Genomic DNA, 18279 nt, shown 5'->3' on the forward strand with positions numbered 1-18279 from the left:
GCGCGAAGGAAATGGAGTTAAATAAAAATCAATGAGCACTGGATGGTGTGCTGTAAACTCCCAGTCTCTAAAAAGTTAACTATATGTCTTGATTCTCATCAACATAAGGTCACGGAAAATATTATAAATATGAAAACTTCTCAGCAAAGAGAAAGAAGACAGGGAGACAGGGAGAGGGCTACTTACTGCTTTCAGGGTCTTAAAAATGCTCTTATGCTTAAGTGGAAAACAATGGAAACGATTTTACCTTTTAACTGATCAAAATGGATTCTAAAGAAACTTTGCCTATGAAATGAAGGTTTGATAGAAGGAAACACAAATCAAGAAAGTGCTTACTGGGTCAATAAGCCTTTTTATAAGACTTGAAACCCCGCAGAAAGATTTCTTTCCAGACAGACATTCAGGTGAAATGCTGGCATGTGAGTTTACATTCCGATTTTGAAAGCTATATGAATTCACTTCCTTAGGTTTAAAATTCTGGGTACTGAGAACAAGAACTTTCTGATCTGCATTTCTCTTATAAGTAATTGACATTTTACTCTGATTAAATTTAGAAGGTGTGTATAAATAGGTCAAACAAAAGAGAAAGGATTACAGGTCACACAAACGCACTGCTGGGACTCCACATTATCAGTGCTCCCCAGTTACTTATTAAATATAGATATAAGGTGAGATAAGGAAAGGTGACTTACCCATGATCACCATGAATACATGAATTTGTTTTCTTCAATTACCGAGAAGGGTATTTTTTTCAGCTGACTCTTCTGAGACTTCCACATTCTACAAAACAACTCCCAAATTAATACCCAGGATAGAACAACTAGAAAATACTTAAGAGGACAATACACAAATATAGCGGAAATGCCTTTAAAAGACCTTAGGGAATTAATGAAATACAATGAAGTAATTTCATAAAACCAACGTCATCCACCCAAAAGATGTGTTGATTTCCCGCTCATGTGTGGGGTCCCTGTCTCTAAACCGTAGCTGGAATGTTCTGTTTGCTTTACCATACGTGTATGGCTAAACCATGGCAATTGGCTGATGCCCAAATATAACTGGCTCTTTGTCAGCCTTTATATAGACTCTGCGGTGAGCCTTTAGTGAAGGCGGTGGTCATCAAGAAGAATCAACAAGTCGTAGCGACACTTTAATTCATTACAGTGCCTACTGAGGGTGTAGCATTGTTAGGTCTGGGGCAAATATTAAAAAAGAAAAAGAAGAAAAAGAAGGAAAGAAGAGGAGAAGGAAGCTTGGAAAGACACCGGTAGACTCCAGTGGAGAACCTGGCCTTGCTCAGCCTCTGCCTCCTCCCACGGGGCCTACGTTTGAACCATGTTGGGATTACTCTCGGTGCTTCCAGACCTCTGTGCTCTTAATCATGCTGCTTCCTCTCTACTGGAAGAGGCTTCCTAGGTATTTTACACCCTGATGTATTTTATTTTATTTAAAAACATCATTCTAGGGACTTCCTGGTGGCTCAGTGGTTGAGAATCCGCCTGCCAATGTATGGGACATGGATTCGAGCCCTGGTCCGGGAAGATCCCACATGCCGTGGAGCAACTAAGCCCGTGCGCCACAACTACTGAGCCTGCGCCCTACGGCCCGCGAGCCACAACTACTGAGCCCGTGTGCCACAACTACTGAAGCCCGCACGCCTAGAGCCCAAGCTCCGCAACAAGAGAAGCCACTGCAATGAGAAGCCCGCGCACCGCAACGAAGAGCAGCCCCCGCTCGCCGCAACTAGAGAAAGCCTGCGCGCAGCAATGAAGACCCAACGTGGCCAAAAATAAATAAATTTATTAAAAAAAAAAAAAGAAAAAAGAAAAGGTTGAGAACCCTGACAGGTCATCCCGACAGTTGCAAACTAGTGATGAGGATGTCCCATGTTCTGGTCAAAAGTCCAAATTCGGTTTCAGGCTGTGTCCTCCTGACCCCAACACCACAGGAAGCCTGCCATGGGTGAATGAGATGTGGCAGCTGTGCTGTTTTACTCTTTCCTTTTTTCTCTATTTTTAACTTATTGGGGGTTTTTAAATAGTTAATACCTGAGCATGGTTTCAAAAATATATATATTCTTAAATATATATATATATATAATATATATATATATATATATATATATATATATATATCCTTATTCCCATCCCATATGTAGAATACCACATGAATCTTTCAGCGTCTTGCTTCTTTTCACTTAATAGTATATCCTGGAAATATTTCTGCATCCAAGACCTTCCTATTCTGTCTCATGGTAATAGTCCATGTGCCACGGCTATTCACTCAGTTCCTTCTTGCTAGACACTTGGATCGTTTCCTAACTCTTGCTTGTTATAAAGCAATGCTGCCATGAAAAACTTGTACATATACCATTTTATACACATGCGGCTGTACCTGAACGAGAGATTCCCAAAGTGACACTGCCACTGCAAAGGGTCAGCTCTTCTGCAGTTTTTAGAAAACACTGACAGATTCCTTGCCAGAAGGACTGAATCGCTTTGTGCTCCCCCAGCAATGTGTGAGAGTGCCTATTTCAGAGAAAGGCTTTGAATTAAGACCCTTGTCTTTAGCGACAGATGGCAAAACCCTGGTGAAGCAGACAGGCTGCTCAGAACTTACCCTGCCTTCCTTACTGCAAAAATTAAGAATTTTTTACAACAGTATTTACTTTTTCTGTAACCAGTTATACTCTGTTCAAAGGACCAGAGGGGAGGAGTTTGCAAAGTGCATTGCCAAGTAGACTTCTGTTAGTTAAAATTCTGTTTTCCCAGCATCTTTAGAATCAGTTAACAATCCATGGGAAAATATATTACATCTGAAGACAGTATTTTTTTCCAACTAAATGATTATCTGATTAGAATCATGTGGGATGTTAAGCAAGAGATTTAATCACCTGCCCTCCCCTGTAAAATGAATGGTTGAGATTGGATCTCTCTTTAGGATCTTTCTAGCTCAAATATTCTCTTAAACCAACTTTTCACCAACCTCAAATACCTTTAGCATTTTTTCAGTCTATACCTGAGGGTCACTGTTCTGCCTTTTTCCTGAACTCTTCCTATCAGTTCCATTCAAGGAGCATCCTCTGTAGCAGGTATGGCATGTGCTACACTGGGGAAGCCAGGATGAGTGAGAGGGGCTCCTTAACGCACGCACGGAGGAGCAGAGACCCATGGATGTAATCAGCTGTCATGTACTGTGACACGCACTCTGATGGAGATGTTACACAAACACACTCCCAGCTGTGCTACGAGGACAAAAGTGAGGGAGCTCCTGATTACATCTTAGGTAGGAATTTAACATAAAACCCTAAAGGAGAGGTTATTCTGAAATACAGTTGGTTCTGCTATGACACTTGTTTTGAAAACATACATTTGTTCCAACGCATCGGATATATTAGGGAACAACCTGAGCATGATGTGAAGTTTGTGTTTGTTAATGTGCGACTTTGTCCACGAGAAACACTAGGTGAACTGGGCCGGGCCGTGTACGAATACACGCCCCACGCCCCTCCACCACCACCCGCGGAGTGTCACGAGCCACATCCATCCACATCTGCTGCTACGACTTTCCATCCACTAACCCTCCTTCTACCACTTTCCAGTAAGTCACAAGCTGCAACCTCCTCTCCGACGCCCAGTTCTACCTGCAGACTTCAGGTCTTTTTCAAGGTAAAGTGCCACATTTATGGCAATATTTGTGTATTTCTTAACTACTTAACATGTATAAAACTGTACTACCGTTTAAATTACATTTCTGTCCTTTTAAAAAATGGGTCACTGATAAAGTTTTTGAGTGTTATGCTCAAAATCCCATTTTCCCCATAAACTGTGTGGTTTTTATTGTGCAGGTTTGCACTGTGTGGTGATTTTTAGGAACCCATATGTCGCATTACGGCAGATATAACTGTGGTTATCAAAGTATTAAACAGGACTGTGATATAATAATACATATCCTTTTTATTAGTGCATTAAATAATAAGATCTAGCAGCAGGCCTAATGGTCTGTAATGCTGAGGTAGTACTAAGTGTAAATGATATGTCAAGATATCCGTAATAACAGTAATATGGTAGGAAACTCTGTGATCTCTACTAATGACAAGAGTCACAGGTAGTATGTACTATGATGGCTTGTTTCCTATATTCATAATTGAAGGAAGTGCTACATTTTAATTAGAGGTTAATAAAAATAACCTTAGTGTAATTTTTATCCCCGTCAAAGTTTATGGATCCCCTGAATTCTATTCAAAAAACTCTGATGAAAAATCTCTGCCCAATAAATCCATAAAGACAGGAAGTGGATGAGTGTCAGCCCGAGGCTAGGGGAGGTGGAGTGGGGAGAAACTGCCAGTGGGTACAAGGTTCTTCTGGAATGATGAAAATGTTCTACAGTCAGACTACGGTGATGGTTGCACAACTTTGTAAATATACTAAAACCACTGAATTGTACACTTTTACATGGGAGAACTTTATGGTATGCACGTTATCCTTTAACAAAACTGTTAAAAAATTTAAAAACCATCACCAATACTTAAAAATATGTTCTGCCCCAATGTAAATAAACTACTTCACTAATGCTTCAAAGATTTTGTCAAGAAAAAAATCTTCCTAGAAAACACCACAAGTCCATCATGGTTTCTACTCTGAAAAGCTTATACGGCACACATGGCACAAATACTTTTAAAAAATCACGATTCAGAGAGCCCACTATTCTTTAAGGTAATCTTTGCAATGACCTGGTGAACCTAGTGGCAGTGAGCATGTTGATTCTAAAATGGTTAATGTCCTAGTTTCAGATCATCTGTCACACAGAAACTGCCCCATAGAACTCTGAGTCTAACAAAATTCCAATGTGAAGAAGAGCTAAGCAAGAAATGCCACCAGAGAGAGTATTTCATGGAACAAGGCGAGGATGTTCGCCCTCACTATTTCCATTCAGTATCGATCTGGAAGTCTTAGCCAGAGCAATAAGGTAAAGAAAAAGAAATAAGGCATAAAAATTAGAAAAAGAAATTCTTTATTCACAAATGACATGACTGTGTATGTAGAAAATCCTAAGAAGCTACAGAAAATCTACTAGAATAGGTGGATTTAGCAAAGATTCATTTTTTTTTCTTATTAGTCATCAATTTTATACACATCAGTGTATACATGTCAATCCCAATCTCCCAATTCAGCACACCACCATCCCCACCACCCTGCGGCTTTCCCCCCTTGGTGTCCATACGTTTCTTCTCTACATCTGTGTCTCAACTTCTGCCCTGCAAACTGGTTCATCTGTACCATTTTTCTAGGTTCCATATACATGCGTCAATATATGATATTTGTTTCTCTCTTTCTGATTTACTTTATCCTGTATGAAAGTCTTTAGATCCATCCACGTCTCAACAAACAACCCAGTTTCGTTCCTTTTTATGGCTGAGTATTATTCCACTGTATATATGTACCACAACTTCTTTATCCATTCATCTGTCAATGGGCATTTAGGTTGCTTCCATGACCTGGCTATTGTAAATAGTGCTGCAATGAACGCTGGGGTGCATGTGTCTTTTTGAATTATGGTTTTCTCTGGGTATATGCCCAGTAGTGGGATTGCTGGATCATATGGTAATTCTATTTTTAGTTTTTTAAGGAACCTCCATACTGTTCTCCACAGTGGCTGTATCAATTTACATTCCCACAAACAGTGCAAGAGGGTTCCCTTTTCTCCACACCCTCTCCAGCATTTGTTGTTTGTAGATTTTCTGATGATGCCCATTCTAACTGGTGTGAGGCAATACCTCATTGTAGTTTTGATTTGCATTTCTCTAATAATTAGTGATGTTGAGCAGCTTTTCATGTGCTTCTTGGCCATCTGTATGTCTTCTTTGGAGAAATGTCTATTTAGGTCTTCTGCCCATTTTTGGATTGGGTTGTTTGTTTTTTTAATATTGAGCTGCATGAGCTGTTTATATATTTTGGAGATTAATCCTTTGTCCTAATCCTTTGTCCACTGATTTGGTTGCAAATATTTTCTCCCATTCTGAGGGTTGTCTTTTTGGCTCTATGGTTTCCTTTGCTGTGCAAAAGCTTTTAAGTTTCATTAGGTCCCATTTGTTTATTTTTGTTTTTATTTCCAGTACTCTAGGAGGTGGATCAAAAAAGATCTTGCTGTGATTTATGTCAAAGAGTGTTCTTCTTATGTTTTCCTCTAAGAGTTTTATAGTGTCTGGTCTTACATTTAGGTCTCGAATCCATTTTGAGTTTATTTTTGTGTATGGTGTTAGGGAGTGTTCTAATTTCATTCTTTTACACGTAGCTGTCCAGTTTTCCCAGCACCACTTATTGAACAGACTGTCTTTTCTCCATTGTATATCCTTGCCTCCTTTGTCATAGATTAGTTGACCATAAGTGTGTGGGTTTATCTCTGGGCTTTCTATCTTATTCCATTGATCTATGTTTCTGTTTTTGTGCCAGTATCATATTGTCTTGATTATTGTAGCTTTTTAGTATAGTCTGAAGTCAGGGAGCCTGATTCCTCCAGCTCCGTTTTTTTCCCTCAAGACTGCTTTGGCTATTCGGGGTCCTTTGTGTCTCCATACAAATTTTAAGACTTTTTGTTCTAGTTCCGTAAAAAATGCCATTGGTAATTTGATAGGGATTGCATTGAATCTGTAGGTTGCTTTGGGTAGTAGAGTCATTTTCACAGTATTGATTCTTCCAATCCAAGAACATGGTATATCTCTCCATCTGTTGGTATCATTCCTATGCAATTTTTTGGAAGAGTTTGAGAAGGATGGGTGTTAGCTCTTCTCTAAACGTCTGATAGAATTCACCTGTGAAGCGATCTGGTCCTGGACTTTTGTTTGTTGGAAGACATTTAATCACAGTTTCAATTTCATTACTTGTGATTGGTCTGTTCATATTTTCTGTTTCTTCCTGGTTCAGTCTTGGAAGGTTATCTCTTTCTAAGAATTTGTCCATTTTATTGGCATAGAGTTGCTTGTAGTAGTCTCTTAGGATGCTTTGTATTTCTGCGGTGTCTGTTGTAACTTCTCCTTTTTCATTTCTAATTTTATTGATTTGAGTCCTCTCCCTCGTTTTCTTGATGAGTCTGGCTAATGGTTTATCAATTTTGTTTATCTTCTCAAAGAACCAGCTTTTAGTTTTATTGATCTTTGCTATTGTTTTGTTTGTTTCCATTTCATTTATTTCTGCTCTGATCTTTATGATTTCTTTCCTTCTGCTAACTTTGGGTTTTGTTTGTTCTTCTTTCTCTAGTTCCTTTAGGTGTAAGGTCAGATTGTTTATTTGAGATTTTTCTTGTTTCTTGAGGTAGGCTTGTATAGCTATAAACTTGCCTCTTAGAGCTGCTTTTGCTGCATCCCATAGGTTTTGGATGGTCGTGTTTTCATTGTCATTTGTCTCTAGGTATTTGTTGATTTCCTCTTTGATTTCTTCAGTGATCTCGTGGTTATTTAGTAACGTATTGTTTAGCCTCCATGTGTTTGTGTTTTTTACGTGTTTTTCCCTGTAATTGATTTCTAATCTCATAGCATTGTGGTCAGAAAAGATGCTTGATATGATTTCAATTTTCTTAAATTTACTGAGGCTTGATTTGTGACCCAAGATGTGATCTATCCTGGAGAGTGTTCTGTGCGCACTTGAGAAGAAAGTGTAATCTGCTGTTTTTGGATGGAATGTCCTATAAATATCAATTAAATCTATCTGGTCTATTGTGTCATTTAAAGCTTCTGTTTCCTTATTTATTTTCATTTTGGATGATCTGTCCATTGGTGTAAGTGAGGTGTTAAAGTCCCCCACTATTATTGTGTTACTGTCAGTTTCCTCTTTTATAGCTGTTAGCAGTTGCCTTATGTATTGAGGTGCTCCTGTGTTGTGTGCATATATATTTATAATTGTTATATCTTCTTCTTGGATTGATCCCTTGATCATTATGTAGTGTCCTTCCTTGTCTCTTGTAACATTCTTTATTTTAAAGTCTATTTTGTCTGATATGAGTATTGCTACTCCAGCTTTCTTTTGATTTCCATTTGCATGGAATATCTTTTTCCATCCCCTCACTTTCAGTCTGTATGTGTCCCTAGGTCTGAAGTGGGTCTCTTGTAGACAGCATATATATGGGTCTTGTTTTTGTATCCATTCAGCAAGCCTGTGTCTTTTGGTTGGAGCATTTAATCCATTCATGTTTAAGGTAATTATCGATATGTATGTTCCTATGACCATTTTCTTAATTGTTTTGGGTTTGTTTTTGTAGGTCCTTTTCTTCTCTTGTGTTTCCTACTTAGAGAAGTTCCTTTAGCATTTGTTGTAGGGCTGGTTTGGTGGTGCTGAATACTCTTAATTTTTGCTTGTCTGTAAAGCTTTTGAGTTCTCCATCGAATCTGAATGAGATCCTTGCCGGGTAGAGTAATCTTGGTTGTAGTTTCTTCCCTTTCATCACTTTAAGTATATCATGCCACTCCCTTCTGGCTTGTAGAGTTTCTGCTGAGAAATCAGCTGTTAACCTTATGGGAGTTCCCTTGTATGTTATCTGTCGTTTTTCCCTTGCTGCTTTCAATACTTTTTCTTTGTCTTTAATTTTTGCCAATTTGATTACTATGTGTCTCAGCCTGTTTTTCCTTGGGTTTATCCTGTATGGGACTCGCTGCACTTCCTGGACTTGGGTGGCTATTTCCTTTCCCATGTTAGGGAAGTTTTCAACTATAATTTCTTCAAATATTTTCTCTGGTCCTTTCTCTCTCTCTTCTCCTTCTGGGACCCCTATAATGTGAATGTTTTTGCGTTTAATGTTGTCCCACAGGTCTCTTAGGCTGTCTTCATTTCTTTTCATTCTTTTTTCTTTATTCTGTTCCACAGCAGTGAATTCCACCATTCTGTCTTCCAGGTCACTTTTCCGTTCTTCTGCCTCAGTTATTCTGCTATTGATTCCTTCTAGTGTAATTTTCATTTCAGTTATTGTATCGTTCGTTCATCTCTGTTTGTTTGCTCTTTAATTCTTCTAGGTCTTTGTTAAACATTTCTCGCATCTTCTCGATCTTTGCCTCCATTCTTTTTCTGAGGTCCTGGATCATCTTCACTATCATTATTCTGAATTCTTTTTCTGGAAGGTTGCTTATCTCCACTTCATTTAGTTGTTTTTCTGGGTTTTTATCTTGTTCCTTCATCTGGTACATAGCCCTCTGCCTTTTCATCTGGTCTATCTTTCTGTGAATGTGGTTTTTGTTCCACAGGCTGCAGGACTGTAGTTCTTCTTGCTTCTGCTGTCTGCCCTCTGGTGGATGAGGCTATCTAAGAGGCTTGTGCAAGTTTCCTGCTAGTGTTGGAGGGTCTCCTGCAGAGGTGGGCGGTGGCTGTGGCTCACCATGGGGACCAGGACACTGGCAGCAGAAGTTCTGGGAAGTACTCCTTGGCATGAGCCCTCCCACAGTCTGCCATCAGCCCCACCAAAGAGCCCAGGTAGCAAAGATGCAATTTATAAAAGGCAATTATCGTTCTTTATATCATCAACAAACAATTTGAGAATGAAATTTAAAATACCACATATGATGGCATCAATAAACAAAATGTTAGGAATAAATTTTTAAAAAGATGTGTAATGGGGCTTCCCTGGTGGCGCGGTGGTTAAGAATCCGCCTGCCAATGCAGGGGACACGGGTTAGAGCCCTGGTCCGGGAAGATCCCACATGCTGCGAAGCAACTAAGCCCGTGCGCCACAACTACTGAGCCTGTGCTCTAGAGCCCACAAGCCACAACTACTGAGCCCGTGTGCCACAGCTACTAAGCCTGTGCACCTAGAGCCCGTGCTCTGCAACAAGAGAAGCCACCGCAATGAGAAGCCCGTCGACACAACTAGAGAAAGCCCATGCACAGCAACGAAGACCCAACGCAGCCAAAAATTAATACATTAATAAAATAAATTAAAAAGAAATGTGTAAGACCCCTACAATGAAAACTACAAAATATGGTTTAAGAGAAAAGAAGGACGACCTAAGCAACTGGAGATATACTCTGTTCACAGATGTCAATCCTTCCCAAAGTGATCCGTAGATTCAATGAAATCACAATACCAGAAGGCACTTTTAAAAAACTGACACGTTGACTCTAAAATTGCTATGGACCTGGCAAAGGGCCTAGAATAGGCAAAACAATTTTGCAAACAAAGTCAAGGATGTATACTGATTTCAAGATTTCCTATAGAGTTATGTAATCAATTTGGTGTGGTATTGGTGTAAGGAGAACAACCATATCAATGGAACGGATTGGAGATTCCAGAAACAGACCCTTGAATATACAGTCAACGGATTTTCAATAAAGATGCTGAAAGTAATTCAATGGAGAAAGGACAGTCTTTTCAACAAATGATGACGATGATGGAGCTAAAGTCTGTATGGAGAAAAATGAACCTTGATCTTTACTTCACACCATCCACAAAATTTAAATAAGAGATAAACCATAGACCTAAACAGAACCAAAAAACTTCTAGGAGGAGAAAATATTCACAACCTTGAGGTAGACTTCTTGGAACAAAAAACACACCATTAAAAAAAAAAAAAAGGATAAATTGGACTTCATCAAAATTTCAAATTTCTGCTCTTTTATTCTTAAGAGAATGAAAAGGCAAGCCACAAACCAGGAGAAAATATTAATAATATATTTGACAAAAGATAAAGAATTTGTGTCTAGACTATATGAAAAACTCTCACAACTCAATTAATATAAAAGGAAACAATCAAATTAAAAATGGGCAAAGGACTTAAAGACACTGCACAGAAGAAGACATATGAAGGGCCAAAGAGCACATGAAGATGCACATCATTAGGTTAACAGGAAAATGCAAATTATTCAATGGCAACGAGATGCCATTTCAGATCTACTAGAATGGCTAAAATCAAATGGACCGACAAAATCAAGGTTGGGGGCTTCCCTGGTGGCGCAGTGGTTGAGAGTCCACCTGCCGATGCAGGGGACACAGGTTCGTGCCCCGGTCCGGGAAGATCCCACATGCCGTGGAGCGGCTGGGCCAGTGAGCCATGGCCGCTGAGCCTGTGCGTCCGGAGCCTGTGCTCCGCAACGGGAGAGGCCACAACAGTGGGAGGCGCGCGTGCCCAAAAAAAAAAAAAAAAAAAAAAAAAAAAAAAACAATGAAAGAAGAAGAGGAAAGAGGAGGGAGAAGAAGGAAGGAAGGAAAGAGGGAGGGAGGGAAGGAGAAGGAACTGTTAGTGATTAAGAGAGACCTTAAGGGACTTATCCAAGTGCAAAGTATGGACCTCGGTTGAGTATTGATTTGAATAACGAGTAAAAAGACGTTTTCGAGATAAATGGGGAAACCTTAACGTGGTCTAGTCATTAGACGAAATTAAAGAGTTCCTGTTAATTTGGCTGGGTGTGAAAAAAGTCCTTATCTGTTAGAGCTACAGAATGAAGTACATATGAGTGAAATGATATGATGTCTAGGATTTGCTTTAAAATGTTTCAGGAGATGGGCTTCCCTGGTGGCGCAGTGGTTGAGAGTCCACCTGCCGATGCAGGGGACGCGGGTTCGTGCCCCGGTCCGGAAAGATCCCACATGCCGCGGAGCGGCTGGGCCCCTGAGCCATGACTGCTGAGCCTGCGCGTCTGGAGCCTGTGCTCCGTAACGGGAGAGGCCACAGCAGTGAGAGGCCCGCGGACCGCAAAAAAAAAAAAAAAAAAAAAAAAAGTTTCAGGAGAAAACAGGTACGGATGGGGGAAGATGAAACAAAACAGCAGAAAGCCGATGGCTACTGAAGCTCTGTGACTGGAAGTATTCTTTCTACATCTGTATTTGAAATTTTCTACAATAAAATATTTTTTAAAAATCCCCCAGAATGTACGTGCATGTGCCCAGGTAACTGGAAAGAGGAAGTCTGGGTGTGGCGACATCTGAGTATGACTTTCTCTTTCTCCTTAAACCCAGCCTGCTACCTCCTCCCCTTTCATTCTAACAGAAAGGGACGTTTGCGCACAACGACTGGAGTGTTTGCATACTACAGATGGGGTCAAAAGAAAAGGAAGCACGTACATTTTTGGCGGTGCTGCTGAGATTCTCAGAGCTGATGGGGAGCAGAGTGCTCAGCTCCAGATCTGTAACCATCTGACGGGATTCTGCCAGCAAACGCTGAAGCTTGCTTGTGGGAGAAAAATCATCCTGGGAAAGCAACACAATTCCAGCATTCATGAAATCAAGAAGCACTTTTCATTGTTTATGTTTACAAGTACAATGTAACAAACACAAATGTTAACTGTTCATTAATGTTTGACTTTATGTTTCGTTTTGTTTTGTTTTGTTTTTTTGCGGTACGCGGGCATCTCACTGCCGTGGCCTCTCCCGTTGCAGAGCACAGGCTCCGGATGCACAGGCTCAGCGGCCATGGCTCACGGGCCCAGCCTCTCCACGGCAGGTGGGATCCTCCCGGACCGGGGCACGAACCCGTGTCCCCTGCATCAGCAGGCAGACTCTCAACCAGTGCGCCACCAGGGAAGCCCAATGTTTGACTTTAGGTATTACATATCAAAGCAGGGCATTAAACACTAGAAGAACCAAATTCCATTTATTTCTTAGAACCTACTTTGCTAAATAATTTGACTTAAACAGAACTTACTACAACTAATTAAGTAACATCCATGTGATAAGAGAATCCTAGGCATTGTTTACCTCTCTTAAATCAACTTGCCAAGGCTGTAATTACCAGGTCAAAATACTTTAAAAAAATGCAACTTTAACACTAAATCTTGTTAGCTTTTAAAAATAAGTGGAGGGCTTCCCTGGTGGTGCAGTGGTTAAGAGTCTGCCTGCCGATACAGGGGACACGGGTTCGTGCCCCGGTCTGGGAAGATCCCACGTGCCGCAGCGCGGCTGGGCCCATGAGCCATGGCCGCTGAGCCTGTGCGTCCGGAGCCTGTGCTCCGCAGCGGGAGAGGCCGCAACAGTGAGAGGTCCGCATACTGCAAAAAAAAAAAAAAAAAGTGGAAATATGCCTTAGTTTGTTTATTCTTATTTAATTTTCAACTTTGTGTAAAAAGCTTTCCACAGTGTACAATCTGTGAGTTTTCCACAGTGGACATAACAATTAACTGTACAATTAAGTGTACAGGGGCTTCCCTGGTGGCGCAGTGGTTAAGAATCCGCCCGCCAATGCAGGAGACACGGATTCGATCCCTGGTCTGGGAAGATCCCACATGCCACGGAGCAGCTAAGCCCATGCACCACAACTACTGAGCCTGCGCTCTATAGCCCGCGAGCCACAACTACTGAGCCCACATGCCACAACTACTGAAGCCCGCGTGCCTAGAGCCTGTGCTCCGCAACAAGAGAAGCCACCGCAATGAGAAGCCCACGCACCGCAACGAAGAGTAGCCCCTGCTCGACACAACTAGAGAAAGCCCACGCACAGCAACGAAGACCCGACGCCCCCAAAAATAACTAATTAAGTGTACAATCTGATGACTTCCTACATACATGTGTACCTGAGTACACACCCATGAAGCCATCCCCACAATGAATACGGTCACGTTTATCACGCCTCTGGCCCTCTGGAATTCCTGCCTCTGTGAGTGCCTCCTCGCCATTCCCAGACAACTACTGATCTGCTTTCAGTCACCAGAGATTAGTTTGCATCTTCTAGAGTTTTATACAGATGCATTACATACTTTTGTCTGTCTGGCTTCTTTCACTCAGCATAATTATCTTGAGATTTACCTATGCTGTATGTGTATAGATAGTTCATTCCTTTTTATTGCTGAGAAGTACTCCATGGTATGGATATACCACAGTTTTATCTATTCACCTACTGCAGTATATTTGGGTTGTTTCCAGTTTTTTTAGCGAGTGCAAATAAAGCTGCTTTAATATTTCTGTGGACGTATGTTTCCATTTCTCTAGGAGTAGAACAGCTGGGTCATACGGTAGGTGTATATTTAATTTTTTTTTAAGTAGTTTTTTAATAGAAAGTACCCAGTGTTTTCCAGAGTGGCTCTACCATTTACAGTCTCACCATCAGTGAACAAAAGTCCCAGGTGCTCTGGATCCTAGTCAACACTTTGGTGCAGTCAATTTTGAACAAAGAGAACTAACAGTCATCAAATACCCATTAGGGGCCAGGCCCTCCAATATCCCCTTTAAACCAAGCAACTGTGATGTTATAACTGCACATTTGCAGGCGAAGAAACTGAGGCTCAAAGAAATTAAATAACTGTACTAACGTCACTGAGCTTAAGACAAAGCAAAACCGGGATTTGAACCCAACTCATCTTCCCGGATATCTTCCCAAAATAACACCAAAAATAACTAAGTTTACTTGAACTTATTTTCTTCACGAACCACCTGCAAGGGGGACCCCATTCATGTTGGAAACACTGGCTCATCCACAATAATGACACTGTAGACACAACCTCACTGCCTGTCTGTAGGGCCGTGGACAGACTACGGTTTATTCAATCACTGGACCCTGCACATCAAGCAACAATCAAAATGAAGAGGCTATAGGTCCACGGTGTCAGCACAGATGAAGGTCACAAAACACTGACAAAGCTGGAAAATCACATCAGAAAGGATACAGACGGCAGTTTACCATTCATGTACATCTTAAACAAAACAATAGTATGTAATTTTTTTTTAAATTGTGGTATAGTTGCTTTACAACGTTGTGTCAGTTTCTGCTGTACAACGAAGTGAATCAGCTACGTGTATACATATATCCCCTCCCTCTTGGACTTCCCTCCCTCCCTCCCCCACCCCTCCCCCCTCCCCCACCCCTCCCCCACCCCCACCCCCGCATCTAGGTCACCACAGAGCACTGAGCTGAGCTTCCCTGTGCTATACGGCAGGTGCCCACTAGCTATCTGTTGTACACGTGGTAGTGTATATATGTCAATCCCAATCTCCCAATTCATCCCCCTCTTCCCCCGCGCTGTGTACACACGTCTGTTCTCTACGTCTGCGTCTCTATTCCTGCCCTTAAGTATACACTTTTATGTAAAACATAAACGCATAAAGCAAGCATGGATGCAACTTCAGGGTAGTGGTTAACTGGTGGGGGTGGAGGGTAGGCACAGGCAGAATGGCACACGAACTTACCCTCTATCTGTAACATTTTATTTATTTCACAAGTTGAAAAATAAAGCAAATATGGCAAAATGTCAACGTGTTAAATCCGAATGTAAGTACATAGTTACTTGCATTTTTCATTTTCTGTGTGTTTAAAATATTTATTAAAAATAGATAGATCAGTCACCTGGAGGGCCTGAGGGACATCCTACCTGAAGTTATCTATAGGATATTTAAAGAAAAGAGAAGGTAAATAATTATGACTTCAGTTAAGTAATAGAAATTAAAGTCCTATAAGTAAAAAAAAAAAACCTGAAGAATAGCCAAAATTAAGCACACTAACAGTAGTGCTCTAGGGGAATTAAAAGTATGCTGGGAGGGCTTCCCTAGTGGCACAGTGGTTGGGAGTCCGCCTGCCGATGCAGGGGACACGGGTTCGTGCCCCGGTCCGGGAGGATCCCACATGCCGCGGAGCGGCTGGGCCCGTGGGCCATGGCCGCTGGGCCTGTGTGTCTGGAGCCTGTGCTCCGCAACGGGAGAGGCCACAACAGTGAGAGGCCCGCGTACCGCAAAAAAAAAAAAAAAAAAGTATGCTGGGGAGAAGTCTTGCTTGAATAAGCTGGGTATTTCTAAGCGAAATACAAACCTTTTCACTGGGCAATGCTGCATCTTTGTTGACTAACAAAATCTTAGATGAGTTCTTTTTATCAGAAGAGGACTCCGTCTCTATCAACTTCTCATCCTCTCTTAAGGCAGATTTTGAAGAACCCAAACAGTGGGACTGCTGGCTGGCAATCAGCTCACTGTGAATAATAAAACAAAAACAAAAACAGGCATCTTGAAACAAGAGCAGACACATGTCACCAATACTGTTATACTTGAAAGTATCTCAACAGGACAAAAAAAAAAAATGTTTTCTTTTCTGATGATGAAGCTCAAGTTTGAATAGAACATTAGAGACTTGAGCAGAATATTTGTGTAGAATATTAGAAATGAATGCATACCTTTAGCAGTAAGAATTAAAACCAAATTCCTCGTTAAAGGGTAACTACAGAAGAGAGAATTGCCCTCCTCCCCACACCCACAAAAAAAAAGCAAAGAAAAGAAGGTGTGAGAGACGAGATCATCCAAAAGAGAAAAGAAAATGAATACAGAGTAAGGTTAAACATTGGAAGATTCTAGGTTTTTGGTTTCTGAGACTGATTTTTGTTAATGGTCTTTTACGAGTCCTTCTGTGAAAGCAGAATGGCACTGTTGTGGGTCCTTGATTCTTCCATAGGGTCTCAGTAGTTAGAGAACAGACACGTGCAGCTAAGTTTCTGGTGCGTTGTTAACACCGGGCTCAAAGCAGAGCTGAGAGCAAGAGACCCTGGAAACCTCTTCCTCCCACAGGCCCCGTGAGGCAGGCAGAGCAGGCCGCGGCGGCTGCCCCCTCCACAGTAAACCCCTGTACGGCAAATGGAACGGTGGTATAAATGTGACCATTTTAGTCAGGTGATGAAGTAGGTACAGAAGCTCGTATAATCTAAGGAAAAACAGGAAAACATCATTATCTTTTCCACTTAATCACGCGTTTGTCATGAGATGCCTTGGCCTCTGCTGGCAGAACGAGAAGTCATTTGAATCATTTCAAGCCACGGAGGTCAAAAGGGCCTTGAAAGAAAACTCTGAAATTGTCTTTGAATTTCTTTCATACACTAAGTTTAATATGCGTCCGCTCTGCTCTTAAAACTACTTAACACAAGCTTTTCCCTTAATATATGCGTGTTCTTGTTCAATAGTGAAAAATAGGAAGTTGTGCCCTCCTGGTACTTGCAATTATCTAAGATGATCTTTAAAAACCAAATATGAATAGATAATATTTAGTGTAAAAACCAGTTTTTGTTGACAGAATAACTATGATTTTTAAGCGACTCAGGCTTCTAAAAGGGCCAAACGATAATCCAAACAATGAAAATACCAGAAGGGAAGTTTAATCATAGAGTCCTATGAAAGTCAATGTGATGATTAAAATAAGGTTCTCAAAACAGAGGCTTCATCCTTTCTGTAATTTAAGATCAAAGAGCTAGGTTTGCTTTAACAATAGCAGACATTAGTGTAGCACCCCTCAACTAACTACAAGATTCAGCAATTCGAACAGTAAGATGAGCCTGAAAAATGCAGCATATGCCAGAAACTAATCCATTTTTTTTCTCTTAAAAAAACCAGTTGGATAAGGGTGGTCAAAAGGCACAAGCTTCCAGCTACGAGATACATAAGAACTAGGGATTTCATGTACAGTAGGATTAATGTAATTAACACTGCTGTAGGTTATATATAAAAGTTGTTGAGGGCTTCCCTGGTGGCGCAGTGGTTTAGAGTCCGCCTGCCGATGCAGGGGACACGGGTTTGTGCCCCGGTCCGGGAAGATCCCACATGCCGCGGAGCGGCTGGGCCCGTGAGCCACGGCCGCTGAGCCTGCGCGTCCGGAGCCTGTGCTCCGCAGCGGGAGAGGCCGCAGCAGTGAGAGGCCCGCGTACCGCAAAAAAAAAAAAAAAAAAAAGTTGTTGAGAAAGTAAATCCTAAGAGTTCTCATCACAAGGAAAAAATATATTTTTCTCTTTGTCTCTTATTTTGTGTCTCTATGAGATGATGGATGTTCACTAAACCTACTGTGGTCATCATTTCCTGATGCACTGGAATCATTATGCCGAACACCTTAAACTTATACAGTGCTGTATGCCAGTTATAGCTCAATAAAACTGGAAAAAAAGAAACCAATAACTGTTACCAGCTTATTAGATACAAATATTCTTTCTCCTGCATGATTTTTAAAAGTAACAAAGTTTGGGAAATGTAAAGTAAACACAAAGGCCAAAGCAGTTGGATGTGTAAATAAGCCAATGGGGGCAAAAAGAATGTCTTATCTGGGGTCTAGGGAATGTAATCTGGACATGAAAGAAACGGCTTATCGATTCAAAAGGATCCTGGCTGAGGAATGCTCCGCAGCAGCATTCTACCCTGTAAAGTGACCTCCCCGTTCGTTTTAAAATAAAACATGTTTGCTCAGCTCATGACAACTGGCTTTGTTTTTAAGCAAAACTTTTGCCTCAGAAGCTGTCCTAGGCACAAACTTCTCACTGGAATCCAACACAGCCTCTGTACAATCAAAAACTCAACAGCATACCCTGTGATGAAAAGAGGAAACGGTTTGTCAAACCGCAATTTCTGTTTGTA

At 41.2% G+C, this 18279-nt stretch overlaps 1 protein-coding gene across 2 annotated transcripts in view; it reads right to left on the reverse strand.

Annotated features, from left to right (window-relative positions):
- Positions 1–18279, reverse strand: part of CCDC62 (coiled-coil domain containing 62) — a 43251-nt gene that overhangs the window by 4032 nt on the left and 20940 nt on the right. For both annotated transcript variants that reach the window (XM_073789991.1, XM_033836807.2), the window contains 3 exons: positions 15710–15866; positions 12040–12165; positions 693–780 (listed from right to left, as the gene is read on the reverse strand). In XM_073789991.1, coding sequence (XP_073646092.1) covers positions 727–780; positions 12040–12165; positions 15710–15866 — 337 coding nt within the window. In that variant the 3' untranslated portion in view covers positions 693–726. The remainder of the gene's footprint in view (positions 1–692; positions 781–12039; positions 12166–15709; positions 15867–18279) is intronic.

Source organism: Tursiops truncatus, chromosome 13 (genome assembly GCF_011762595.2).
Source record: "Tursiops truncatus isolate mTurTru1 chromosome 13, mTurTru1.mat.Y, whole genome shotgun sequence".
Classification (NCBI taxonomy): Eukaryota; Metazoa; Chordata; class Mammalia; order Artiodactyla; family Delphinidae; genus Tursiops; species Tursiops truncatus.